This window comes from Ambystoma mexicanum, chromosome 11, assembly GCF_040938575.1.
Source record: "Ambystoma mexicanum isolate Mex_15411 chromosome 11, UKY_AmexF1_1, whole genome shotgun sequence".
NCBI classification, from domain to species: Eukaryota; Metazoa; Chordata; class Amphibia; order Caudata; family Ambystomatidae; genus Ambystoma; species Ambystoma mexicanum.
Window position 1 is genome coordinate 547,867,367 of NC_090934.1, and position 22,413 is coordinate 547,889,779.

General features: G+C 44.9%; 1 protein-coding gene across 1 annotated transcript in view; it reads right to left on the reverse strand.

Moving 5' to 3' along the window:
* PDHX (pyruvate dehydrogenase complex component X) overlaps positions 1-22,413 on the reverse strand; it is a 1,431,343-nt gene that overhangs the window by 282,627 nt on the left and 1,126,303 nt on the right. Inside the window, exon 7 of the mRNA XM_069623364.1 lies at positions 11,541-11,688. Coding sequence (XP_069479465.1) covers positions 11,541-11,688 — 148 coding nt within the window. The remainder of the gene's footprint in view (positions 1-11,540; positions 11,689-22,413) is intronic.

The following is a 22,413-nucleotide window of genomic DNA, read 5'->3' on the forward strand; positions in this document are numbered from 1 at the left end:
GAATAGAAGCACAATCCTCCCTGGGAGGCTGGGACTTCTTCCACGGCCTGGCTCTCGACGAGTGACTGAACTTTCGTCAACAGAGTTGCTGTCCCAATCTGTGGGAGTGGAGGGGAGGAGAGAGGAGAGGAAGGGAAGGGATTGGTAGGCGGTACCCCATGGATAGTGAGGATCCAGGGGTGCACGAACTTCTGACGCCAAAACGGTACATGAAGGGAAAGCCTACCCCCCCACTGGAGACACGTGGACCCAAAGGGACGTGACATGCTTTATTTCCCTCTGAGGCTGCTGCGGAGGAGGGGGACTGAAAAAAAAAAAACCCTCTCCCACCCCCTTTTGATGTTTGTGCCGGAGACTCAGAGAATGGTCAGGCTGCCTGGACCTCCGTTCTTGGAAGCCACGGAACCCTCCGAACACCCGCCCCTTGCTGGAATCGATGGAGCCAACGTGGGCAGCAGGGGCTAGCCATAGGAGGAATTAATATATTGGCGTAGGTAGAGGGGCCGGAAGGAGCATGTCTCTGATCACATCCCTAAGGATGGCCCCCATCTGAGGAGATTTCATGAGCGTTAGGAACTTTTCAAATAACCTGTCCTTGTAGGCCGGTGGGGTGTCAGGGGATATTGACAGGGTAGCGTGCGGCTGCTGGGGCTGCTGCATACTTTGTTAGCGGGGTAAATCTGCCCTGCGCTGATGGATAAGCTGTAGGCCAAGTACCTAGTCGACACCAGTCCCACCTTGTAACTTGTTCTCCAACTTGCTGCGTTCCTCAGGACAGTAATCAGACGACCTGCCCTCTTGTCGAGCTGCATGCCATGTGCCGAAGTCGTGGTGCTTGGCTCTCTGGGCCCAGCCTCCTCCAAGACTCTTGGTGATGAAGCATGAGGCCACCCTCCACCTCAGGCTGAGGCTTGGTAAGCGTGTCGTCCTCTGCAGTATCGCCGGCAGTGCTGTGTGCAGGCGCCCCCTCTGCCATGTTGCTGGTACAAGAGCGTAGCCCCTCAGATGTACACTTAGTAAAAGAACCTTGCAGTGCCCTCAGCACCGTCTCCGGAAGGATCTACAGACCACTGGTCCCTGCGGCCGGTAGCTGAATTAGCCTCGGTACTCGTGCTGGTGCAAGAACCAGAGAGGTTCCTCCTGTCCGGGCGCTTCCTTGGAAAGGAGTCGCCCTTGCGGGGTGCACTGGAAAACAGCGGCCCTCCTTTGGGCCTTGACTTATGTCTAACGAAGTCCTTCAAGTACTCTGGAGGTGACTTCTAGAAGAGTTCCCTCCCCCTAGCTCACCTGTTCTTCAGGGCACGCAATGAAAGTACGTCGCACGTGGTAGGGGCCAAGGCAGCGGGACGCCAGAGGACCGAGAACCTGATTGATAAAAGAAGACAAAAAGACAGAAGAAAGTATCCAGGGGAAGAGCGCGTAGTATTACATGGCTGAAGCCAAACCCAGGAGCGCTGGTGAAATTGGCCCGTTCCCGTTGACGCAGAAAAGGGGACTGAGGAGTGGCACCGGTGGGCAGAGTCAGGAGAGCGCATGCTCCCAGGGCCACACCCCCGTGCACCTCTAAATTTAAAGGGGAAGACGGTTCTTTCTGGTGAAAAACGTTCCGTCTCCCGTCCCTAGGGAGGGACGCCCATGCAATATGGAGGAAAGGGGATGGGAGGGAAGAGTATGGCCAATTACTCTCTGAAATTCCACTTTATCTTTAACAGCACGACAGAAGATTTTGATTCTGAAGCCTTTTTTAAAATGATGTTCTTTTTATACACGGAATGTTTACAAACTCTGCGAGTTTTAATCTAGGATTGCAACAAATGGCTTGAGGCAAGCCCCAGTTGCTGTAGGGTGTCCTTGTTGCAACATCACCTTTCAAACTGCCATTGTAACAGCCATGCATTCGCCAAATTCGCTCACAAATTGAAACGTTCTACTGCATTGGGTTAATGCAAGAGTCGGGCCAGAAACCTTTAGAGGTATGTATGCTCTTCCTTCTGCTGTCTGGAATAGAGGAGAGAGCAGGGAAATAAAAAGCATTGCGTGAAAGCATCTTGATATGAAGACCATAGGCAGGAGCAAGGCAGATCTACACATTCATTGATGGCTATGTGTTGCAACAATGGGCTTAATCTGTGGCTCCTCAGGTGTAACCTTTAACTGGATGAGAAACAATTTTTTTCTTGAACTTCACCAATGGCCTCTTCCCCTAATCCCAGTGCCCAAACTGGGACTACTACAAAACTCACTGATTGTTTGGTCTGCAATTTTTTCCTCGGATTTAGAAAAATGAAAATAGACTGATTGTGACTGGCACTTTGCCTAAAAATGAACACACTTTTTTTTCATGTACTCTCAAAATTGTACTGAGGTGTTTTGACTATTACTAACCGGCCATAACACTAAAACTCTGCTGACTATAACACAGGAGGTGAGGAATTCCATCCAGGTGAAGATGTACAACATAGGATCTATGCAGATGTTCTGTAATGTAACTAACTTCTTGTGGCCTGTTCTTTCTACTTATGCAAGCATCTTTAAGCATGCAACGGAGGAGTGGGGGGAGCACTGGTGAGCCCAGCCAAGATAGCCGCAAGCCTGTGAGCTTCTGCGCACTCCTATATATCTGGAAGATATCGTGGCACTTTCTTGCCTCATGCGCGATGACGCCCGAGACCGCAAGGGGGAGCCTTTGTCCTGATTTGGTGCTTTCCTCTACACGGGCACTCGCGCTACGTATTTCCGTTGTTTTTCAACTAATTTTACGAGCCCCGAGGGTGAGGATTCTGCAGCTAATTAAGTGTATATTTGTTTACCTTTTCCAATAAAAGAAGTAAGGAAGGAAGAAAGAAGGATTATTTCTATTTCTACCAATCAGCAGTGGGTACGTTAGAAACTTCCATTCATTATTATGGCAGCTCAATACCCATCAGGCTGATCAAGAATGGTCAGAGGATGAGGAGGGCGCATATGAGATTGACCTGATGGCCATGGTGGACAGCTTTAAGAGGGTTTTGGGATCCTCTGTGGAAATCACCATTAAAAAGGCTGCCACTGAAATGCTTTTGCCTATCCAACAGCGTTTGGACAGTATGGAGGAACACCTGCATACAGCGCCTCCACTGGGAAAAAAAGAACACAGAAAAGGAAACACCTTTCTGATGGGGAAGTATACCGGCTCGCAAGAATATGGACTCTTTGACCCCCCCTCAGCCTGCCCGAACAAGCCACAACTGCCATTTCAGACGCCTTCTACGGGCTTAAGAAAGCGTTTCTGACTAGGAAGGAAACCCCTTCCAACGACAGACCCTCTCACTTCGAGAAAGACAATGTGGGTGGCAGACCCTCAAGACCGAAGGAGGACCAGAGGGCACAGATGGCTATGATAAGGGGGGGGGGGGGAGTTCCAGAATGACGACCAGAACCCCCTATCCTCAGAGGAGGACGAGCAAACTGTAGGGTCGAGACCCTCTACCTCTGGAAATGTGGCAGCCCCCATTCCCAGGCAATCATCCGGGAAACATTCTACCACGAGGGAATGTTCACACCAGAAGATCTGATCCATCCCAGGTCAACAGAATGGGGGCCGTCACCAAGAGCAACAGAGTATATTAAAACCAGACTATGTCGGCCCCTGTAGAAGGAAGTCAGGGCCAAGCTCAGATCGGAATGTCCTCGCCCACAGATTCCAGGCAAGGTAGCTTGGACCCCTGAACTCGATACAAAGATGATCACCTTCCGAGGGAAGAACATTAAGGATCCCAAGAAGGGCATTGATCATGCCTGGAGATCCTGTCAAGATAAAGTACTTGCCATCATGAGGCCCCTGGCAAAAATAATGGACCTGGCCGAAAAGGCCATTGACACAGGCAAACCAATTGACCCTGCTATTCTATCGGGTTTGTCCCAAAAAGCACCCTGCTTGCTAGGGAACGCCAACTGTGGCATCTCTACAGAACGCAGGAAGGGCATTCTCCTAAAAATTGACTCCAAATTGGGAAAACTGGCAGACACCAAGTCTTTTATTCGGAGACCCCTTCGGAAACGAAATGTCTAAGTTCGTTGGCACCTTCATTGCATTAGACAAGGCTCAAGCCTCTATTAAATGAGTACTTTCTTACCAGATTTTTTACCGGGCCGGACGAGGTAGGGGTCGCTCCTCCGGCCGATACTCTTGAAAGAAGACCTCAACATTCAAGAGACCAGCACAATTCCTGGCAAGACCGTTTTGGACACCTTCTTTCCTTCCAGAGGGCGATGAAGACGACGTGGCTGAAGAAGAGTGGCTAGATATCCAGCCCAACAGCCAACATGTTAGTGTAACCATAGTAGCGCCTGCACCACAGACACCCATAGGAGGGAGGATAGCTCTCTTTGCTTAAGCCTGGGACTGCTTATCAGGAGACACCTGGATCAGGGATACAGCTCGAGGTTTGCGCCTAGAGTTCTTTGTCCAACCCCATCAAGCTCATTGCCCCACGCATATATTAATGTCCGAGTTGGACCCAGTGGCGCTAGACAGCAAGGTGCGCAATCCACACCAAAAACAGGCCATAAGCCCTTGTTTGGATCAGGGCAGATTTTTCAGCCCTATATTTTTGGTTCGCAGGAAGCAAAAGGTATGACCATTAATAAATCTCAGAGCTTTGAACGACTTCATAATCTATCGCCATTTCAAGATGGAGGGGATACACATGCTCAGAGACATTTTAAGGCCAGGTGACTGGCACATTCGGCTGGACCCCATGGACACCTATCTGGCAGTGCCATTCATCAGGCACACGTAAGCTACCTGAGGTTTTCTTGGAAGGATCAGGATTGGGAGTGTCTTCAGCATGCCTTGGGCATTTACCAAACTCCTAAAGCCAGTTGTGGCTCATCTCAGAGAAAAATGTGTTAGACTCATTGTATACTTAGACAACATAATTTTCATGGCTCAATCACAGACTCTGGTAGAACAACAAGCCCAACTTGCCATAGAGCTCTTACACAGCCTCGGTTTTCTCATCAATTGGGAGAAATCGGTTCTTTGCTCCTCCAGGAATCTAGAACTCCTGGGATTCATTGTGGACACGCAAAGCTCCCAACTCCGCCTGCCTACCTCCAAGATACACTCCACGAGTGGGGAGATTCGCAGGCTTCTACTGAGGAATGTCATCTCCCTTCGGGAGTTAGCGAGGGTAATAGGTCTATTGTCCTCTTCCATACAAGCAATATTTCCCGGCCCCCTTCACTACTGGGAATTGCAGAGACTGAAAGGTCAACATCTAAGACGCAGCATCTCCTACTCTCAACGTCTAACTCTATCGCCTCAGGCAAGGACCGAGCTCGTCTGGTGGCTCACCCATATGAAAGCTTGGAATGTCAGGGCACTCTTCGGGTTTGCCCCGGACATAGCAATAGAGTCTGACGCCAGCGCTCAGGTTGGGGAGCAAGATGCAGCGCCGTCGCCACAGGGGGAACTTGGTCTCCTCAGGAACTGGAGATGCACATAAATTGCCTGGAGCTCCTAGCAGGCTTTTTCGCTGTGGGATCCTTTGCCAGAGGCAGAGTGAGCTGTTGTATTTTACTGAAAATGGACAAATTTCAGCAGTGAGGTACAGCAATCAACTGGGTGGAACCAGATCAAGACATCTAGCGGAACTAGCCAAGGACTTTTGGCATTTCTGCCTGGAACAACACATCTCTGTCACAGCAAAATACCTACCAAGGCTCAGAAATGTAATCGCGGATTGGCACTCCCGCCATTCCACAGACTACAGCGATTGGATGCTGAGCAGAGAGATCTTCTGCCGCTGCCTCCAACGGGTATGGGGCCCCTTGATCAGGGATCCGTTTGCCTCCTGCCCAACACCCAGCTTCCAGAGTTTTACAGCTGGAGACTGGATCCAGGAGCTGCAGCGATGGATGCATTTCTGCAGCAATGGACCGGTGGAATTCTTTACGCCTTTCCCCCCTTAACAATGATAGCGAGGACCCTGGCGAAGGTCTGTCAGGAATGAACAGAGCTCGTTCTCATAGCTCTCGTCTGGACATCTCAGACCTGGTATCCGGTTCTTCTGGAACTTTTACTCGGATTTTCCAATCCTTCTACCCCGATCTCAAGATCTGCTAACTAGTCCGGCAGGTCAACAACATCCCCTTCTCCTCAGCGAGTCCTTGACTCTGGCGGCCTGGAGGATTTCAGGTCAAGATGGAGGGTCCCAGGCATCTCTCTCAAAGCGGTCAGTCTTATCAAGGAGAGCTGGGCCCCCACTACCTACAAGAGGTACTCTAACTATTGGACCGCCTGGATATGCTGGTGCTTGGACCAGGGGCTCCATCCAGTTTCAGCACCTAAAGAAGACATTTTGAACTTTCTAGCCTTGTTAGTAGAGCGAGATCTCGCTTGTAGGACGGTTAACGCTTACCGCTCCGCAATTTCAGTCGGCCACGATCTCGTGGAGGGCCTCCCAGCAGGAGAACATCACCTGGTATGCAGGCTACTGAAGGGCATTCACCTAACAGTACTGCCACGTCTCGATACAACAAACTGTGGGACGTCAACAGGGTGCTTAATCCTTTCCTCTCATGGCCTCATAACGAGGAGAAATCTCGCACAGCCCTTTCCGGTAATCTCACTACGCTGTTATGCTTGGTCTCCTGCAGGAGAGTCTCAGATGTCATAGCGCTCGACTTAGCAGGCAGGTCCTTTTTTCGACCGATGGCATAGTATTCCATATATCCAGGAGAACCAAATGCAACTCGAGAGTGATGTGATATATCCTGCCTTCAGGGAACAGCCAAAGCTATGTCTAGTCAAGTGCTTCAAGGTCTACGAAGGGGCGACCGCTCCACTCAGGACCACTCCTAATGGGCAACTGTTGATAGCACTCTGCAGGCCACATAGGGCGGTTTCCGCTCCAACATTGGCATGCTGGGTACGCTGGACTCTCCCAAGCAGGAATGGATACTAATCTCTTCGGTGCTCACTCAGTGAGAAGCGCCATGGCCTCCAAAGCCTTTCAGGTTGGAGTCCGTTTAGAGGACATAATGAGGATGGCCAACTGGGCAGGCAAGTCCATTTGTTAAACAATTCTACCTGAAGACGGTGGAGCAACCTGCATCCATAGTGGTAAGTAAGCTTTAAACCAGCAGACTGTGATCCTCCAGTCTTGACATAGTATACAGATTTTCCAGAATAACTTCTTAGAAAGTCTTAATTCTATTAAAGACACAGAGGCAAGCATTATCCCGCCCGACTAGAGAAATAATGGGGCGCATATCACGCTTACGTACAGTTGTTCAAGGTCCTATTTAAGTGATGGATTTGTTGTAACGCATGCCATTTAAGATTGCATAATAAAGTGCTAATTTCTCTCCGGCCCTTGCACACTGAATAGGGTTATCATATTCATCAGGTAACCTTGTTTCTTTTTCTTTATTTTCATAGTGACTTCGGACAAGCCATCCTGATCTGCTCTGGCTTCCACAGACGTCCACAACCTTACAACCCCAGTTACATGCGTTTCTTCTTCTTGGTGTTTTCCATGGTTCGCACCGTCGAAAGAGGGGGTTATGCACGATCGGTCCCTATTTGGAGGGGTTTTTCTACTGGCATTGGAGGATTACTGTCACATGTTCTGTGACTTGTCATGAACTTGGGCTAAGCCTTCTGGGAAACAGAGTTCCCAGTCTTCAGTGACTTATTATGGACTAGACGTTATATATATTTTCTTCAGGTTAATGTTATTTCATAAATGTTTTTTCTGCACCCTATACCATCTGTTTGGGTGCATCAAAACTTGCTGCTGAGCTATTTCTCTTTGAAGTGAATAAAGAAAGAAGCATAATGCTTGCCTCCTCTGTGTCTTTAAAAGAATTGAGACTTTCTAAAAAGTTAATCTGAAAAGTCTTTATTGTGAATTCATTCTTCAGCTATCCCAAATGGAACAGTCAGCCCAAACAGCTAGACTATGTCCTCTCTGCATGGGACCACACGCAACTCCAGACATGTTTATAGTTTGTTGGCCTCCTAAGTAAAATAGAGCTTGATTCTGTATGTCTTGCAAGCAAGGGATACACATCTGGGTACTGTTCTTCTCACTCATGGCGGCAAAACTATGATACACTGTGCTATCAAAGAAGGGCACCAAACATATACATGAGCAGAATCAATCATTCACACTTCTATGGAGGGTCTGAAGGAGGACTCGGACACTTGGAGGACATTTTCAAAGACATATTTATTAAAGAATAGGGATAAGGCCCAACTTTCCCTATAGCTATGGGGTGTTCCCTTCCTATCAAACTAAGGTGTTTGTCAGTCTGTGAACGCCTCAAAGAATAAGTCCACAGTCCAAAGTAACCCTAAACTGACCCTACCACAATTCTAACTAAATATAGGCAAACGACTCCCTTTGCTTCTGGTGCTTTGCTTCTCGCAAATCTCTTCTTCTGGGTTCTTCTTAATAGGTGATTTTTAAATAGTCTTTTGTGACTTTGTTAATCAGTTTACATAACTCTTTCAAGATCTCATTATACTTTTGTTTCTTAACAACTGGTTTGAGTTTGGACGAATGCTTTGGTTGGTATTAATAATGATTTTAGCATAACTTTGGTTCTTTTCTTTCCCTCTACAAAAAGGGTTTGCATACTCCTTTTCCCAGGGTAGTGCTGTTCAGCATCTACACAACCATCTATTGGGGTTCTCGTCTCTGCATCTTAATTCATAGTATTCTTTCTCTTTAGAGTCTCGGCCTCTAGACATATATAACACTCTGCCTTTCTCCACAGCCTTTTGTCTTTCAGTTTCTCAATCTTTAGTGCATTCGGCTTGCTCTCATTGCCATTATTCCAGTTTCCCACTTTCGATATTATGCTCACTTTTCTTTGACTGGGACCAGCAGGAGTAGCCCCATTAATATTCCCCGGCAGCCTCCCGGTTCTCCCGTTCTCCCAGTTACCTTGGATTCTCTAGGACAACTTCACCGAGACCTCTGTTCGCTCAGGTTCACTGTCTCCTCTTTTCTGGTTACTACTGTGTCATGCATTTCATATTCTCCTTCCGGACAGATTAACAACTCTGCGCGTACCCGGAGTGTATGCGGCTTTGATCGCTTAGTAGTTTCGGTTTTGTGCACCGTTAGTCCACCACGAAGTCTTCGTGGACACGCCACCACCATCAGCTTTGTGCACTTTCCTTCTCTAAGGACGCTGCGCGTCCAGCGCTCTGCCCTCGGTACCAGAGCAGTTTCCAAACTCTCTGGCTTTGGTATCAGATAATATTATCCCCATATATATGGTTGCCGGGAAAAGGTTGTGGCGATATTATATGGGTGAATATATATATATATATATATATAGGGACAGGGCCAAAATGTTTAGGGGTTGCGGGGGTACCATGCATACTTGGGGTTGCTGAAACTGGCCCATTATTTGTCAATTGTATATCATAAGACAAATTGAGACTGCCTCAGCTATAAATATTTATCACACTATTTCTGTGAAAGGGGTGAGGCAGAGACATAGCAAGATGTGGATAAGATGCATTAATGAAGACTATTCTAACCAAACCTTTCAAAATAATAACAATGTAGAAGGTGGAGGGTAAAGAGGCACAATAATTGATGCAATTTTATTAGCTACACTTAGGATCCTGGCATTCCCCGCAGACAGTGAATTGGCGGCTCATGTCACACTGGGAGTGGGGGGTTTTGAGGAATTGGGGCAGGTGGAGTAGAATCTCGGGTCAGACAATGCAAGAAAAATGAAATGGTGGCAGAGAGAAGCTGATCCAGGTGCCCTCTCTGTAGAGTGATATGAAGAGGAAGAACTAAAGGAGGGGCAGATGGACAATATGCAATTAGCCTGGCCTAGACAGTTCAATGACACTCCTCATCGTTAACAGAGGGGTCGTAGTGACTTTCAGGGGAGCTCTGGGCAGGCGGGCATACATTAAAACTAGTGATTGAGAATATGAGACATCCCAAAGCAGATGATGTGTGCTCTCACATAAAGGTCCAGTTTAGTTAAGAATAGTAATCTGGGCACCTGCAATTTTATCATCTTAGATTCTGTATGGTAAGTGCATCATTATTGAATGGTGGCTGCATAACAGGCTTGACACGCTCACAGCATCTAAGCAGACACAAACTGGAGGTGTCCAGATTTTGGGGTGCTGGTTTGAGACACACAAATACTATGATTACTGAATAAGACCACCTGACCGCAATGAGACAAGACAAAGCATTGCTTGACATGAAAAAAGTGACAGCTTTGATCATATTGACACAAAAGAGTATACATTAAATACCATACTACTCCGCTGTAGTCCGGTTATTTCTATTTATTACATTGGATTTTCTGGTTTTATATTCTGCCAAGGAGGGGGTATAGGTCAGTCAAACACTTTGAGATCACCAATATTGCTCTTGCTATCTTTTTAATAACACTATTGATGGACTTGTGAGCATGTTTGACTGTGAGCTCCTTTCTGTGTTTGACATATGGACCCGTATTTGTATACCTGAATCAGTGGGTGGATTAGTTCTGCTAACTTTGCCGAGTAACACTTCAGCTAGCATAGAATCATTCAAAAATAAATCAATAGTGTTGAATTTATTTTTATTGGAATCATCATGATTTCCAAATGCCCCAATGATATCTTCAAGGATGATCGACTTGCATTAGTCCTGTATAAAATTCTACTCCACAATTTTTAGTTGAAAGGTTTTTTGTCTTCATATGCCTAGCCAGTCCTTACTGAAATGGTTTCTGGCATCTGATCAGTTGGGAATCTTGCCACTGATCTTATTTGCGTCAGGTTTATTGGGTTTCCATGAATTGTCCCAAAGTTTTCAGCGGGACCACGACCACGACACCACCCACCCACCCGTTCCCATCCACCCACCCACACATACTTGCAGATTAGATTCCCCACCAACAGATTCTGAACATACTCTGCCTTATGAACAATGTCTGCATGCGTAAAGCAGAATATTTCTTTCCAAAATGAGCTTTCCCCCCACTACCTGTATTCAAGTAACATCAGTCTAAGATACAATAATGTAAGCCAAGCCAAGCCCAATGTATGTAGGAGAGGCAAAGTTGATGGCCCCCATTCTGAAACACCATGGAATACCACATGAAACCCTTCACTATCCTATCTGACTTCAAAACAAACAGTGTAACAGTACTATGTAAGGAAGTCTTTGCTTCATCACCCAGGAGTAGTGGGGACTACTTCTACATCTGGCCCACTCCTATTCAGCTTTCCTCCGATACCAAAATGTAATGCAAACAAAAGTACCCTTCAATTTGCATGCCAAGAAACACACCCATAACTATCTTTTAGTCGTGATAAGCACTGGGTTGCGGCCAAAATAAATAGACGCGCAACAATTAAAAAAGTAATCAGATATTATGAACAAAAAACAACTTGAAGCTAGGGTGGCGGGTTATGGGTGTGTAGTTTTGATTATGAAATGTACTGTCTTAAATCATCTACTGTTCTGTATTTTGTTGACAATTCAGATGAATATTATAAAAAAAAATTCAAAGCTCACCTTTCGCTAATTCTTTCCTTAGCTGAAGCACAGCGCCCAGATCACAGTCAGTGGTTGCGTAGGAATGAGGGACAGTGCTTTTAGATTCAGTTAATCTTTTGGCAATCACTCTGCGAATGTTGCTGGCAGTAATGTCTGAGAACGTTCCCTAAAAAGAAAACATTGTTAGCATGCGAGGGGTGGATAAAAACATTGCCCTTCAGAGAAAGGCACACACTTCTAATCACATAAGAACAGCACTTAAACATATTCAGAAGTGTTGACTACAAGTACCAATCCACATAATCAATACAGTAGAAAAGTCTTTGATTAGCACTGTATAACTCATTGCAACAAATGACTTAGATTTCATGGCCGTAACTGAAACCCGGCTGCACCCTGCAGCCGGCCCTTCCCTGGACCTTGACTTGGCTACTCCATCAGAAAGGACAGAACCACTGCAAAAGGAGGCGGTATCGCCTGTATATCCAAAAATAACCTCGACATACGAGAAATCCCCAACTCATCCATCCCATCAGGAGAACTATTGTCTACCAAAAATACCATCTCCGTCACGGCCTCTCTAACACTACATCTCATCCATTAGGCCTACTGGCCCCATCTCCTCATTCGACGAGGACACAGCTGCCTTATTGGCTACAGACCTAAAACCCTCATCCAAAGTCCTCATCCTGGGAGATTTCAATCTAGGTCTCAATGACAGCTCTGACATCCAAGCTACAACTCTAGCCAACACCACTGAAACGCAAGGCTTCACCTTATGCTTCACAGGCACAACACACGTCAAAGGACGTACCCTTGACTGTCTTGCGGACCATAATTGCATCACACATGTTACCAACAACAATCCATGGTGAGACCACAACACAATACTATTCTTAATCAACACAGACACGCAAGCTCACACCTCCACAACTATTGCACCTGCAACCCTCACTCCCAACCACCGCAACATCACACCTGACAACATGTTAACTCTACTTACGCCACTCACCCTGTGATCACTGCTAACCCAGCCTCCTTACTAGCCACTTACAATCAGACCATGGAGGCAGCCATTAACACAGTGGCACCTATGGGCAAGTGTAAAGCTAAACCCAAGTCACACATCAACCACTGGTTCACCTCAGAACTCAAAGACTTACGAAACAGAAAAAGAAATGTAGAAAGCTACTGGAAAAAGAAAACCATCTGCCAACAATACACTTCAATTCGCCACATTAGCCGCCGAATATAGAGAAGCTACCTACCAAGCTAAGAGCAATGCCTACAACCGGTGCATAGAGAATGCCAACTTGGACTCTAAAGAGCTCTTCTCAGTCTTAAGAGAATTAGAATCTCCATCACAGACCACAGACCTTTGTAACGTAACAAAGATCAAGCCTGGTGTGAAAATCTACAAAAATCCCTTATGGACAAACTATCCCCCCTTCAACTTAAAATCAACAAGAAATAAACTCATGATTCCTGCTCATCCTACAGCAGAACCCAAACCAGCGAAACCATTCCCTAAGTTTGAATTCTCACCTATTACCCAAGAGGATATGACTAAAATCATAAAATGCCTTAAAAACATTGCAATGTCAAGGCGACATCTGCCATGCTTCGCTAATCAAGGACTGTGCCGACAACCTGGCACCCTTCATCACTTCTCTTATAAACAACTCATTCACCTCCAATAAAGTACCAGATAACTTGAAGGAAGCCTGGTTACTTCCTCTACTGAAAAAACCAACCTTAAACGCCAACGTACCGAAGAATTACAAGCCTATCACGACGGTACCCTTTCTTCTAAAAATACTAGACAGGGTAACCTATGTACAAATTCAAGACTACCTTGAAGCACATAACTTGCTGGCCCTTCATCAATCAGGCTTTCGCCCTGGTCACGGCACAGAAACGGCCCTGGTAGACCTAAAAACCCAAATGGATCATATTAGAGACAGCGGCGACCTAGCTATCCTTCTCCTTCTAGACCTCTCAGCAGCTTTTCATTTAGCGAACCATAACATCTTATTCCGCCACCTAGCGAGTGATGCCCACTTCTTTGATAACGCTATAAACTGGATTAAATCATTCCTCTCGAACCGATCCATGAGTTTTCTCATCCATGGTGGCCGCACACCCCACTGCCATCACCTGCAGAGTGCCTCAGGGATCATATGTTTCCCCCACGATGTACAACGCACTCACAAAACCCCTTTTTGACAGACTAGACAATCTGGGCATCACATATACAATTATGCTGACAACACCCAGATTCTAATCCCCATCAAAGAGGACTACGACACCGACTCCAAAGCACTCAACGCTATCTACCTCGCCATTCAAGCCTGGATGGCCCAAAATGAGCTCGGTTTTAATGATGAGAACACAGAGATCCTGATCATAGGTAGCCCAGCGAAACTCAAGAGCCTCCCCCCAGCCCATCAAACCTTTGACATTGAGGGTAACTGTATCTCGATTGCTAAAGAAGTTAAGACGCTAGGGGTTTACCTGGACTCCTCACTCACCCTCTCCCGACAAACGAACGCCATCAGCTCGGCTGCATCTTACAACGCCAAACTTATTACTGCTTCCAGACCTTACTTCTCGGTAGAGAACCGCATCACCTTAGCTAGAGCGCTAATCCTTTCTAGGAAAGACTACTGCAATGTCATCTTTGCAGGCTCCTACACTAACAACATCAAAAAGCTCCAGATTGTTCAAAACAATGCTGTCAGAGCAGCACTCAATATCTCTAAATCTGAACACAACACTCAGAAGAAATATCCACTGGTTACCAGTTAGCGACCGTATCAAGTTCAAAGTACTTTCTCTCACACACAAGTGCCTATCTAACGCTGCTCCACGCTATCTATCAAACTTGTTCTCCAAAATGCAACCAGCCAGACCAACCCGTTCAGCATATCTAGGGCAACTGATCATACCTAGATGCAAAAGGTTAAAAGCAGGTGGATCCAGCTTCCCCGTTATGGCAGCCAACTACTGGAATGCCATGCCCACAGAACTAAGGACAGACCCATCATTTTGGTCTTTCCGCAAAAAACGGAAAACCTGTCTCTTTAACCAGGACATCAAGTATCAACCACCCCATCCTAATGAATCCTAGGTTGTCCACCTTACCTGCCAACTTATTATCTGACACCTGCACCGCTAATTTTGTATAAAAACCTGACCTCTACTGTTTCAAGACCTTACCTACATCGTAACTTTCTGTTCAAATGGACTGTATAACCTTGTATCTGTGTGATATAACTAAGCAAATTCATACTGTATATAACTACTATGTAACTAAGGACTACAAATGTAACTGAATCACATACTCATATTACTGTGCAACTATGTAACCAAGCTTCTCAAATGTAACCATAGTCTTAAGCTCAAGCGCCCAGATGCCCGAGGGTTAGGTACGCTTTATAAATGAACTAAATAAATAAAATAAATAAAGCTGTAGGAGTACGGCAAAAGAGGAAAAAAGGTTAAAAAAAAAAGGATGAGTATATAGGAGTTTGGCGTGGTGAGCATTATAGAGAAAGTTTGAGACATGCACAAGTGCAGTCTCAGGGGAGTATTTACTATGGAAGGTAGATTGAAGTGGATCTTCATTGCCATTCTACTCAAGGTTCTCAGTGATCGGTTGAAGACCACCCGCGCAAGGACTTTCGAATAACAGGCAAGGAGAGGCACTGAACAATAGTTTGCTGGGATGTTTGGGTAAGCAGAGGGTTTCTTCACTAGTAGTAAAACAGTTGCAAATTTAAAGATTTAAAGGAGGCATGGAAGAGTCCAGTGGAGAGAGAGGTAAACAAGCTCAGAAAGATAAGGGCAAGTGATTAAGTCGAAGTGTTTGGTCATTTGGAGAGCAAACATGTTGATAGCAGAACAAGATTGGTTGCTATGTGTGCTAATTCAGTGAGAGGTAAAGGAGAGGTCTGGGAAGCAGTGTGGACGGAAAGCAGGTTGGGGGAAGAGAGAAGGGCTTTGAGACTGTCACAAAGTTTAGAGGAACTATAGCGAAGAAAGTCATTAGCAGAAAGGAGGGAGGTGATGGACATTGGCTTGGAAGGCGTTAGATTGGAGAGTAGATATAAGTGTGCTGGGATGATGTTAGGTTTGTGAAATAGGATAATTTGGCATAGTCCAGTGCAGAGGTTAGAGCAGCAAGGGAGGTTTTGAGTAGGGTAGGTGCCCCTAATTTGTGCCAGTGTCATAGGTAATGGCATATGTTTGTTTTGAGGGTCTGGAGGGCAGAGCTGTGTGAATGGCCGAGCAGAATAGTGTTGGTCAAATGGAGTCATAAGTGCATAATGAAATTCCGAAGAACTACAGCCAATTGTGATGAATCCTGCAGAGTCCTCACAGATTCGGTGCCTAGAGTCTCCTCCCAGGTGTCCAGGGGAAGCCAGCCGTTAGTTGATTCTAACCCTGGGGGTGGTATTACCCAGGTGGATCACCTGGGAGGAGAAGGCCCCTAAGGGAATAGGACAACTCTGTTAGGAGAGACTTAATTATCTTCTTCAGAGAGGGAGATTTCCATGGTGCCAGAATATTTAATGGCTTATTGTCAGAGTAAGGCTCCCTTTTCCAAAGCTACCCACCATGGTGGTAGCGAAAACTCTTGTGATCAACATGGGAATCAGAACCTTAATACCCTGGCTTCTGATTAATATAATTCTCCCTTAAGTCTAAACCAACCATTAACACCTCTAAAACCCTTCCTTCGGGATACAGTTAATAAACAGAGTAAATCAAAATGTGTAAGGCTGTATTTGTGAAGTAAAAAGTAACTTCAAGTCCCACAATGCCCCAAGTACTGGGTTGAAGAAGAGAAATTTAGAGGAACAAAACTGAAGTATGCAGTTTAGTGGTTGATATGACCCACACCGGAGAGGGACTTGAATATTTAATGCCCCCTTAGGTGCAGGCCATTAGAACAAGGAGGAGCAGCAATAGCAGGAGCTGCAGAAGCAGAGAAACGGGAATTGTACTTTCGGACCGAAAAAAAGTCTGACCTTACAAAAGTCCGAAACATGCTACCACCAAAGGTTCAAACACCAAAAGTTTGAACCTTTGGTGGTGGCATTGTAGGTAAGTAATAATGAATAAATGAATAAAAGACTGCAGGGGCTGCAGGGGTATTCCCCGCAACACCCCACTCACTATACTGTGTGGTAAACACCCCTGCAGATCCTGAAAAAAAAAAAAAGGACCCTGCGGCATCGGTTCCCGATCACAGAAGTGAAAGGGAACTGGCGCTGCAGGGACTCAGCGTGTAAAAAAGGTAAGTAGGGTTTATGTTGGGGGTGGGGGAGTGTTGTGGGGGTGGGAGTGGGTATGTAGGGGTTTTGAATGCGTGTTCGCATGGGAAATGTGCGAACCTTTTGTGGTTTGCACATTTCTCATGCAAGCTTTTCCGTCGCTGACTTTTACGCAACGGAAAAATTATGCAGATCCGAGAAAGAGCCGACACTGTCTTTGAAGCGGATGTCGGTCCTGAGAGGGTCTTCAAGATTGATAATGTGAAGTGCAGAGAGTGGGAAGCAATGTTTTAGCAGGCTTTCACCTTGCAGGGAGAGGCTTTCCTTATTGCGTGCTGTGTCTCAGTGCCCGGAGTGCACAGGGAGCAAGATAAGCTCCTTGCCTGATCAGCGCAGGCTGCAGGAAAAATACTGAAGCAGTCAGCCGTACACTAAAGTATCAGAAGAAGCACTACTTTCAGTGGCAGTAGATCGAACGGACGCGCATAACTAAACTGGCGAGTTTACCTTTATTGGGTAATCCCGTAACACTCCGTAGTCAACCACTGGCTGCTGATAATTATTTTGAATATCGAACTAATGTAAGGAAGTCTTATTGGCGTAATAAGAACCTTGTATGACAACAAGAAAAGAAAGGTTATACTCATTATTACCAAAGCCAAGAACATTGACAAGATAAAGAGGGGGCAATATTGAAGCAATCAAAGAACCACCATTGCCAAAGTAAAGAGGGGGCAATACTTCAGAAAGCATATAACATGCATTGGCAAAGTAAGAGAACACTATTGCAGAAAGATTGTGTAACCATTATTCTCAGAGTGAGGAAGAGAATATATTAGAGCAACACATCAACAAGCATTGCCTAAGCCAAAAAAGGGCAAGTGTAATAGAGAAATTATCAGCAGTTAATTGATGTGAAAGTGGGAAGACAAGCGTGGCAAGAAAAAAACCATCCTAGTAGGAAGTATCAAGGAGGAGAGGAGCATATCCTGCATTGCATGTGGCAAATAAAACACTGAAACAAACAGGACCAGTGTGTATCATGTCTTCCCAAAAGAAGCTGTGAATTTCGATATTGTTAAAAGTCAAAGTCTTTTCTAAAGGTTTGAAGCAAGCCTCAACACAGAGTACTTGTATTAGTGTTAGGAATTTTGTCTTGGGAGGAGAGTATACCAGGAACTGGAATTTAGTGGTAGTCCTGGCAGGTTAGTGGACTAGGAAGAAATAATTTAAGTACTACATTTTGGTTGGAGGATGTGGAGAAGAGAAAGTGGCAAGGCCACTAATGTGTTTTGTGAATTGAGGTGAAATGATCCTGATAAAACATTGTTTATGCTACATAAAAATTGTGAACGTACTTGCTTTCTCAAGAAGTTGTGTTGATTTATTGATTACTACAAGTGGAGGGATAAATACTTTTTCGTTTGATTGAATTTTTGTTAAAAGCCAAGTGAAAGACTGAGTAGGAAGAGCTTAAAAAGAAATCCTGCTTTGAATCTGGGGATGGGGGTCCAACCCACATTACAAGGATACACAGGTACTCGGCTTTATATTGAATATAACTTATTTCTGTTAAACCTGATTTGCCATATTTTACCTTTATGAGTTTGATGTATGTGTGAGTGTGAAGGACAGATTCCTTTTATTAGAGCGTTTTCCTTTAGCTTTAGTTTGATCAAGAGGGAAATCCTCTTTACATTAGGGATAGAGAGGCCTTTGTCACACCTTTATGAGTTAATAAAATGGGTACTTATGAAAAACCTTTGTCCATCTCACATTTCTGACGACTCACATAATGTAAGCATGAACAGGAGAAAGACATATGAGAAGTCCTCACATCATCAATGTAACAGCCAAGAGAGCCCTGCCTGAATTTCCTCTTAGTGATTGAAGAGGGGAGATGAGGACTAGAAGGTGGAGGGACTGAGGTGTTAAAGTGAACAATCGAATGATCAGAGGGAGAGGGGCTAATAGAGAGGTCAGACGAGGAGGGAGTAGAGCAATTGGTCAGATAGGAGGGAGTGAAGTTCAAGGCAGTTGGCTACAGTGGGCTTGGGGGGAGTTAAAGTCTCCCAGCATGGCCATCGGGATGTCGGTAGGAAGTAATTCAAGGAGAAGGGTCAAATCAGGGAAGGAGTTGTTCTAGTGCTTTTACCGTATCTGAAGCAACCAGGGACCCTATGTGAGAAGGTCTGCAGGTTCTGGGTGCCCTGTTTTTGAAAGTTGTTAATGTTTTGGGGAGCAGCAATAGGTTTGCAATTGAGAGACTCCTCGGCCTAGTGGCAACTGGGCTAGAAAATGGGGGTCAGCTGTGGGCAAACAGTACCAGTTATCCCTTTAAATGTTTCCACGGGGTGCGACAAGTACCCTCCTTCCAGCATATCTATTTTAATAATGTCCTTCAAGGGTTGTGATTTAGGAACCTGTTTGGGGCCTACATTCTTCTGCCTTCTTGGCATATGCCCCAATTCTGAAGTGTACAAAATTCAAACATCTTCGCCTTAAGTTGTTTGCACGCCATGCAATCATCCTCAGGGTGGTCAAGTGGGAGACAGAAGTAGGTCCACACTTTGTGGGTGTCAAACCATGGAAAGAATGTGTTGCATTGGGGGCAAAGGCTAATGAGTTTCTTCTCCATCTAGGAATAGAGTGCTGGGAGATTGAGCGGGTCTTAGAAACAATAGAAAGTGAGACAATCTCTAATTAAATCTTAATACTGTGCATCAATCTTGGCCAAGAACTTAAGTTTTCTGCATTGTGAGAGAATAGTTTTCCTCTTCAGTAAACAGTCATCTGAAGCCTCAAAGTTGCCCTCTGGCTCCTCAGAAATAAACACTACATGGACGTCACACATGGAGCTTTCTGGGTATCTTCACACATCACCGTTGTTAATTGTCAGGACCTGGGAGCAGTTTAGGTCCTGCTTCTGACCTAGAACTGCCATATTAACTTGCCATGCACACACACCTATGGAACATTAACTCATGTATTTGTGAATGTGTATAGAGGTGCATTAGCACACAAGTAGAAGACATTTAAAGGATAACAAGTGATACCTCTCATTGTATCTGGCAAAGCCAAACTATTTAAAGCTCACTGCAGAGCTATATCCCATTGATGTTGCATAATGGTTGGACCGTGAGAGGGTCAGTCGCAACACTGATTTTCTTTAACGCCGACAATTGTCTAAGGACTATTACCTAATCTCGTAGAACAAGCCTACACCTACCCTAGCCTCTGCTATTTTTGTGCACTCATTACACCTGATACCCCCCCATTAGCCACCTCGCTAGATCACATTGTTTGCCTTTATTTCATATTCACTGCCCCATCCAATCTGTTATTTAGCTCTCACATTTCATCCTTTTGCCAGACTCATTCTTTCATCATTTTTTTTCTCATTTAGTTACCTTTTTTTCGCCATCATGTTTTTATACATTCCTTTCCCTGGGTGAAACCGGTTATATTTTTGTAGTATTCACCATCATTCCTTCTATGCTTACACCGAAATGGCACCTCCTCATTGCATTCCTTTACACTGCTCAATGTTCACCCCTTTTCTCATCACAGCCTTAGGTGACTCTCCCCATTTTAACATGTGGCATAGCATTTTCTCTGTCCTTTCTCCATGAAGTGGAACTGGCTGTTCCTTATTTGCAGAACACAATCTTACCCATTCAGTGCTCTCTCTCCCACAATGTTGTATGGTGTCTGCATTCCTGAGCTATTATTGCTTACACCAGCAACAGAAGATAGGGGCTTATGCTCTTATCCCCACCCCCACACTCATGGCAGAAGACTTCTGTACCATTTCACATGCAGTTTAGATTTCACCCTTTCATTTCACTGCAGCTCACCACGAAAGTAGGCATTTGCACTTTCTGTTCACTGAATAGCTTTGTTTATTTTTAATGGGTGTATGCAGTGTGTGAATATATGGGAATGGCTGGACTGGGGCAATGGGTAGAGCCTCTACGTTGGACCACAGAGACCTTTATCCAGATAAAGTGCCATTTCCGCTTTAGATTATTGTATGTATGAGTTTGGCAAATACCAAGGCTTCAAGAGGGACCACATTGCAATCTGTCACGCAAAATGCATAATCTTTCACTTCAGAAAGCAGATTTAAGAAAGATCTGCCATGATTCTGACAAGTTAGCTCCGGATGATCATGTGATCATGCAGAAACCCAACTGTGAAGGTCTTGATGCAAAATGACCCTTTGCTTACTTTGAAATTCCTATTTCAGTAAGTTGGTGGTAAAACTGCTATTGCAACTGAACTGCATAATGTTCCAAACATAGCATTACCACTTATTTTAAAACTCATTAGGGATAATGAAGAAATATGCAAGGCTGAAAACAAATCCTTTGATAACAGTATTTCTATGCTCTCATCCGATAATGAGGCTCTAATACAGACTGTTAAAGCTGCATTTGCTCTCATCACATGCTACTAATTCTGTCCAGCGGCCATATTATTCCTATCGTAAACTGGTGAGAATACGTTACCACTGTGCCACTGTCAAGCACCTAATTTGTATGATGTTGTCACTGCCTTAAATAATGCCATTTCACCTTCCCAGTTAATGTTGGAACTGCCTGGTATAAAAAGCATGATTGCTAGTCATGGGCAAATCTTTACAAATCTCAATTTGTCGATTACGTTTCCTGTACCAAAACTTGCAGTAACAATCATGCGGAATCTCTTTCTAGCAGGTTCTCAGGATCCTGTCCTGGGTTCTGCTATAGCTGCAAAACCGAATAGGTCATCTGATGATTAAATCACATAATCCAGATGCTATCTGGCCCCCTAGGATTAAAACTTGTACACCTAAAGAAGTCAACAGGTTATTGTTAATGATCAATAAATATGCGGAACAGAGCAATCATCCAGACTGTTTACCAACACCTACAAACACAGCCATGAATAGCAGACCCCACAGAGAAAGCAAGTAACCTAACTCAGCACACACTTTACATCATTCAATGTCAAGCGTGCACTAACAAAGTAATAGATCTCTGAACAAAACCGTGATCAAAATCCTTAAATACAAAAAAAGGTTCTTCTGAAAACCAAACTAGTTTAATAAGTAAATGCTCACACTGGTTGCATCACCAGAGCCGAGAAAATACTATTTCGATTTTATCAAATTAACTTCATGCACACCTCCAAGTGTGACTATTCCAATTAGAAGGTGTACAGGTGATTTAATATAGAGCTCCGTCACCCTCAAGTTGGAGTATTCAGCTAAGACAATTTCATCCAACTGGTGGGACTGAATGCGATTGTTTGCTCATGTTATTACCAGCAGCTGTGTCTGCCAAAACTGATAATTCAATGGACACCACAATCATCATCATGCCTGAAAATGTTTACATTCATCAGTCCGCACTGTTTTGATCGCTATGAGGGAGTGCGTTAAGGCTAGGGTTTTTAAATATGCCTGTTTAAGGGGCTTAAGATCCCCAGATTGTTAATAACATTAAGATTGGGAAAGTGAAATGTTTCTATAAAAATGGGGTAAGAACTCATCATGCTGCTAGGCTCCAAAGAGGGAGAACTCACGGTTGAACTCCTTAGAACTACAGATTCCTCAGGTCTTTGGTATA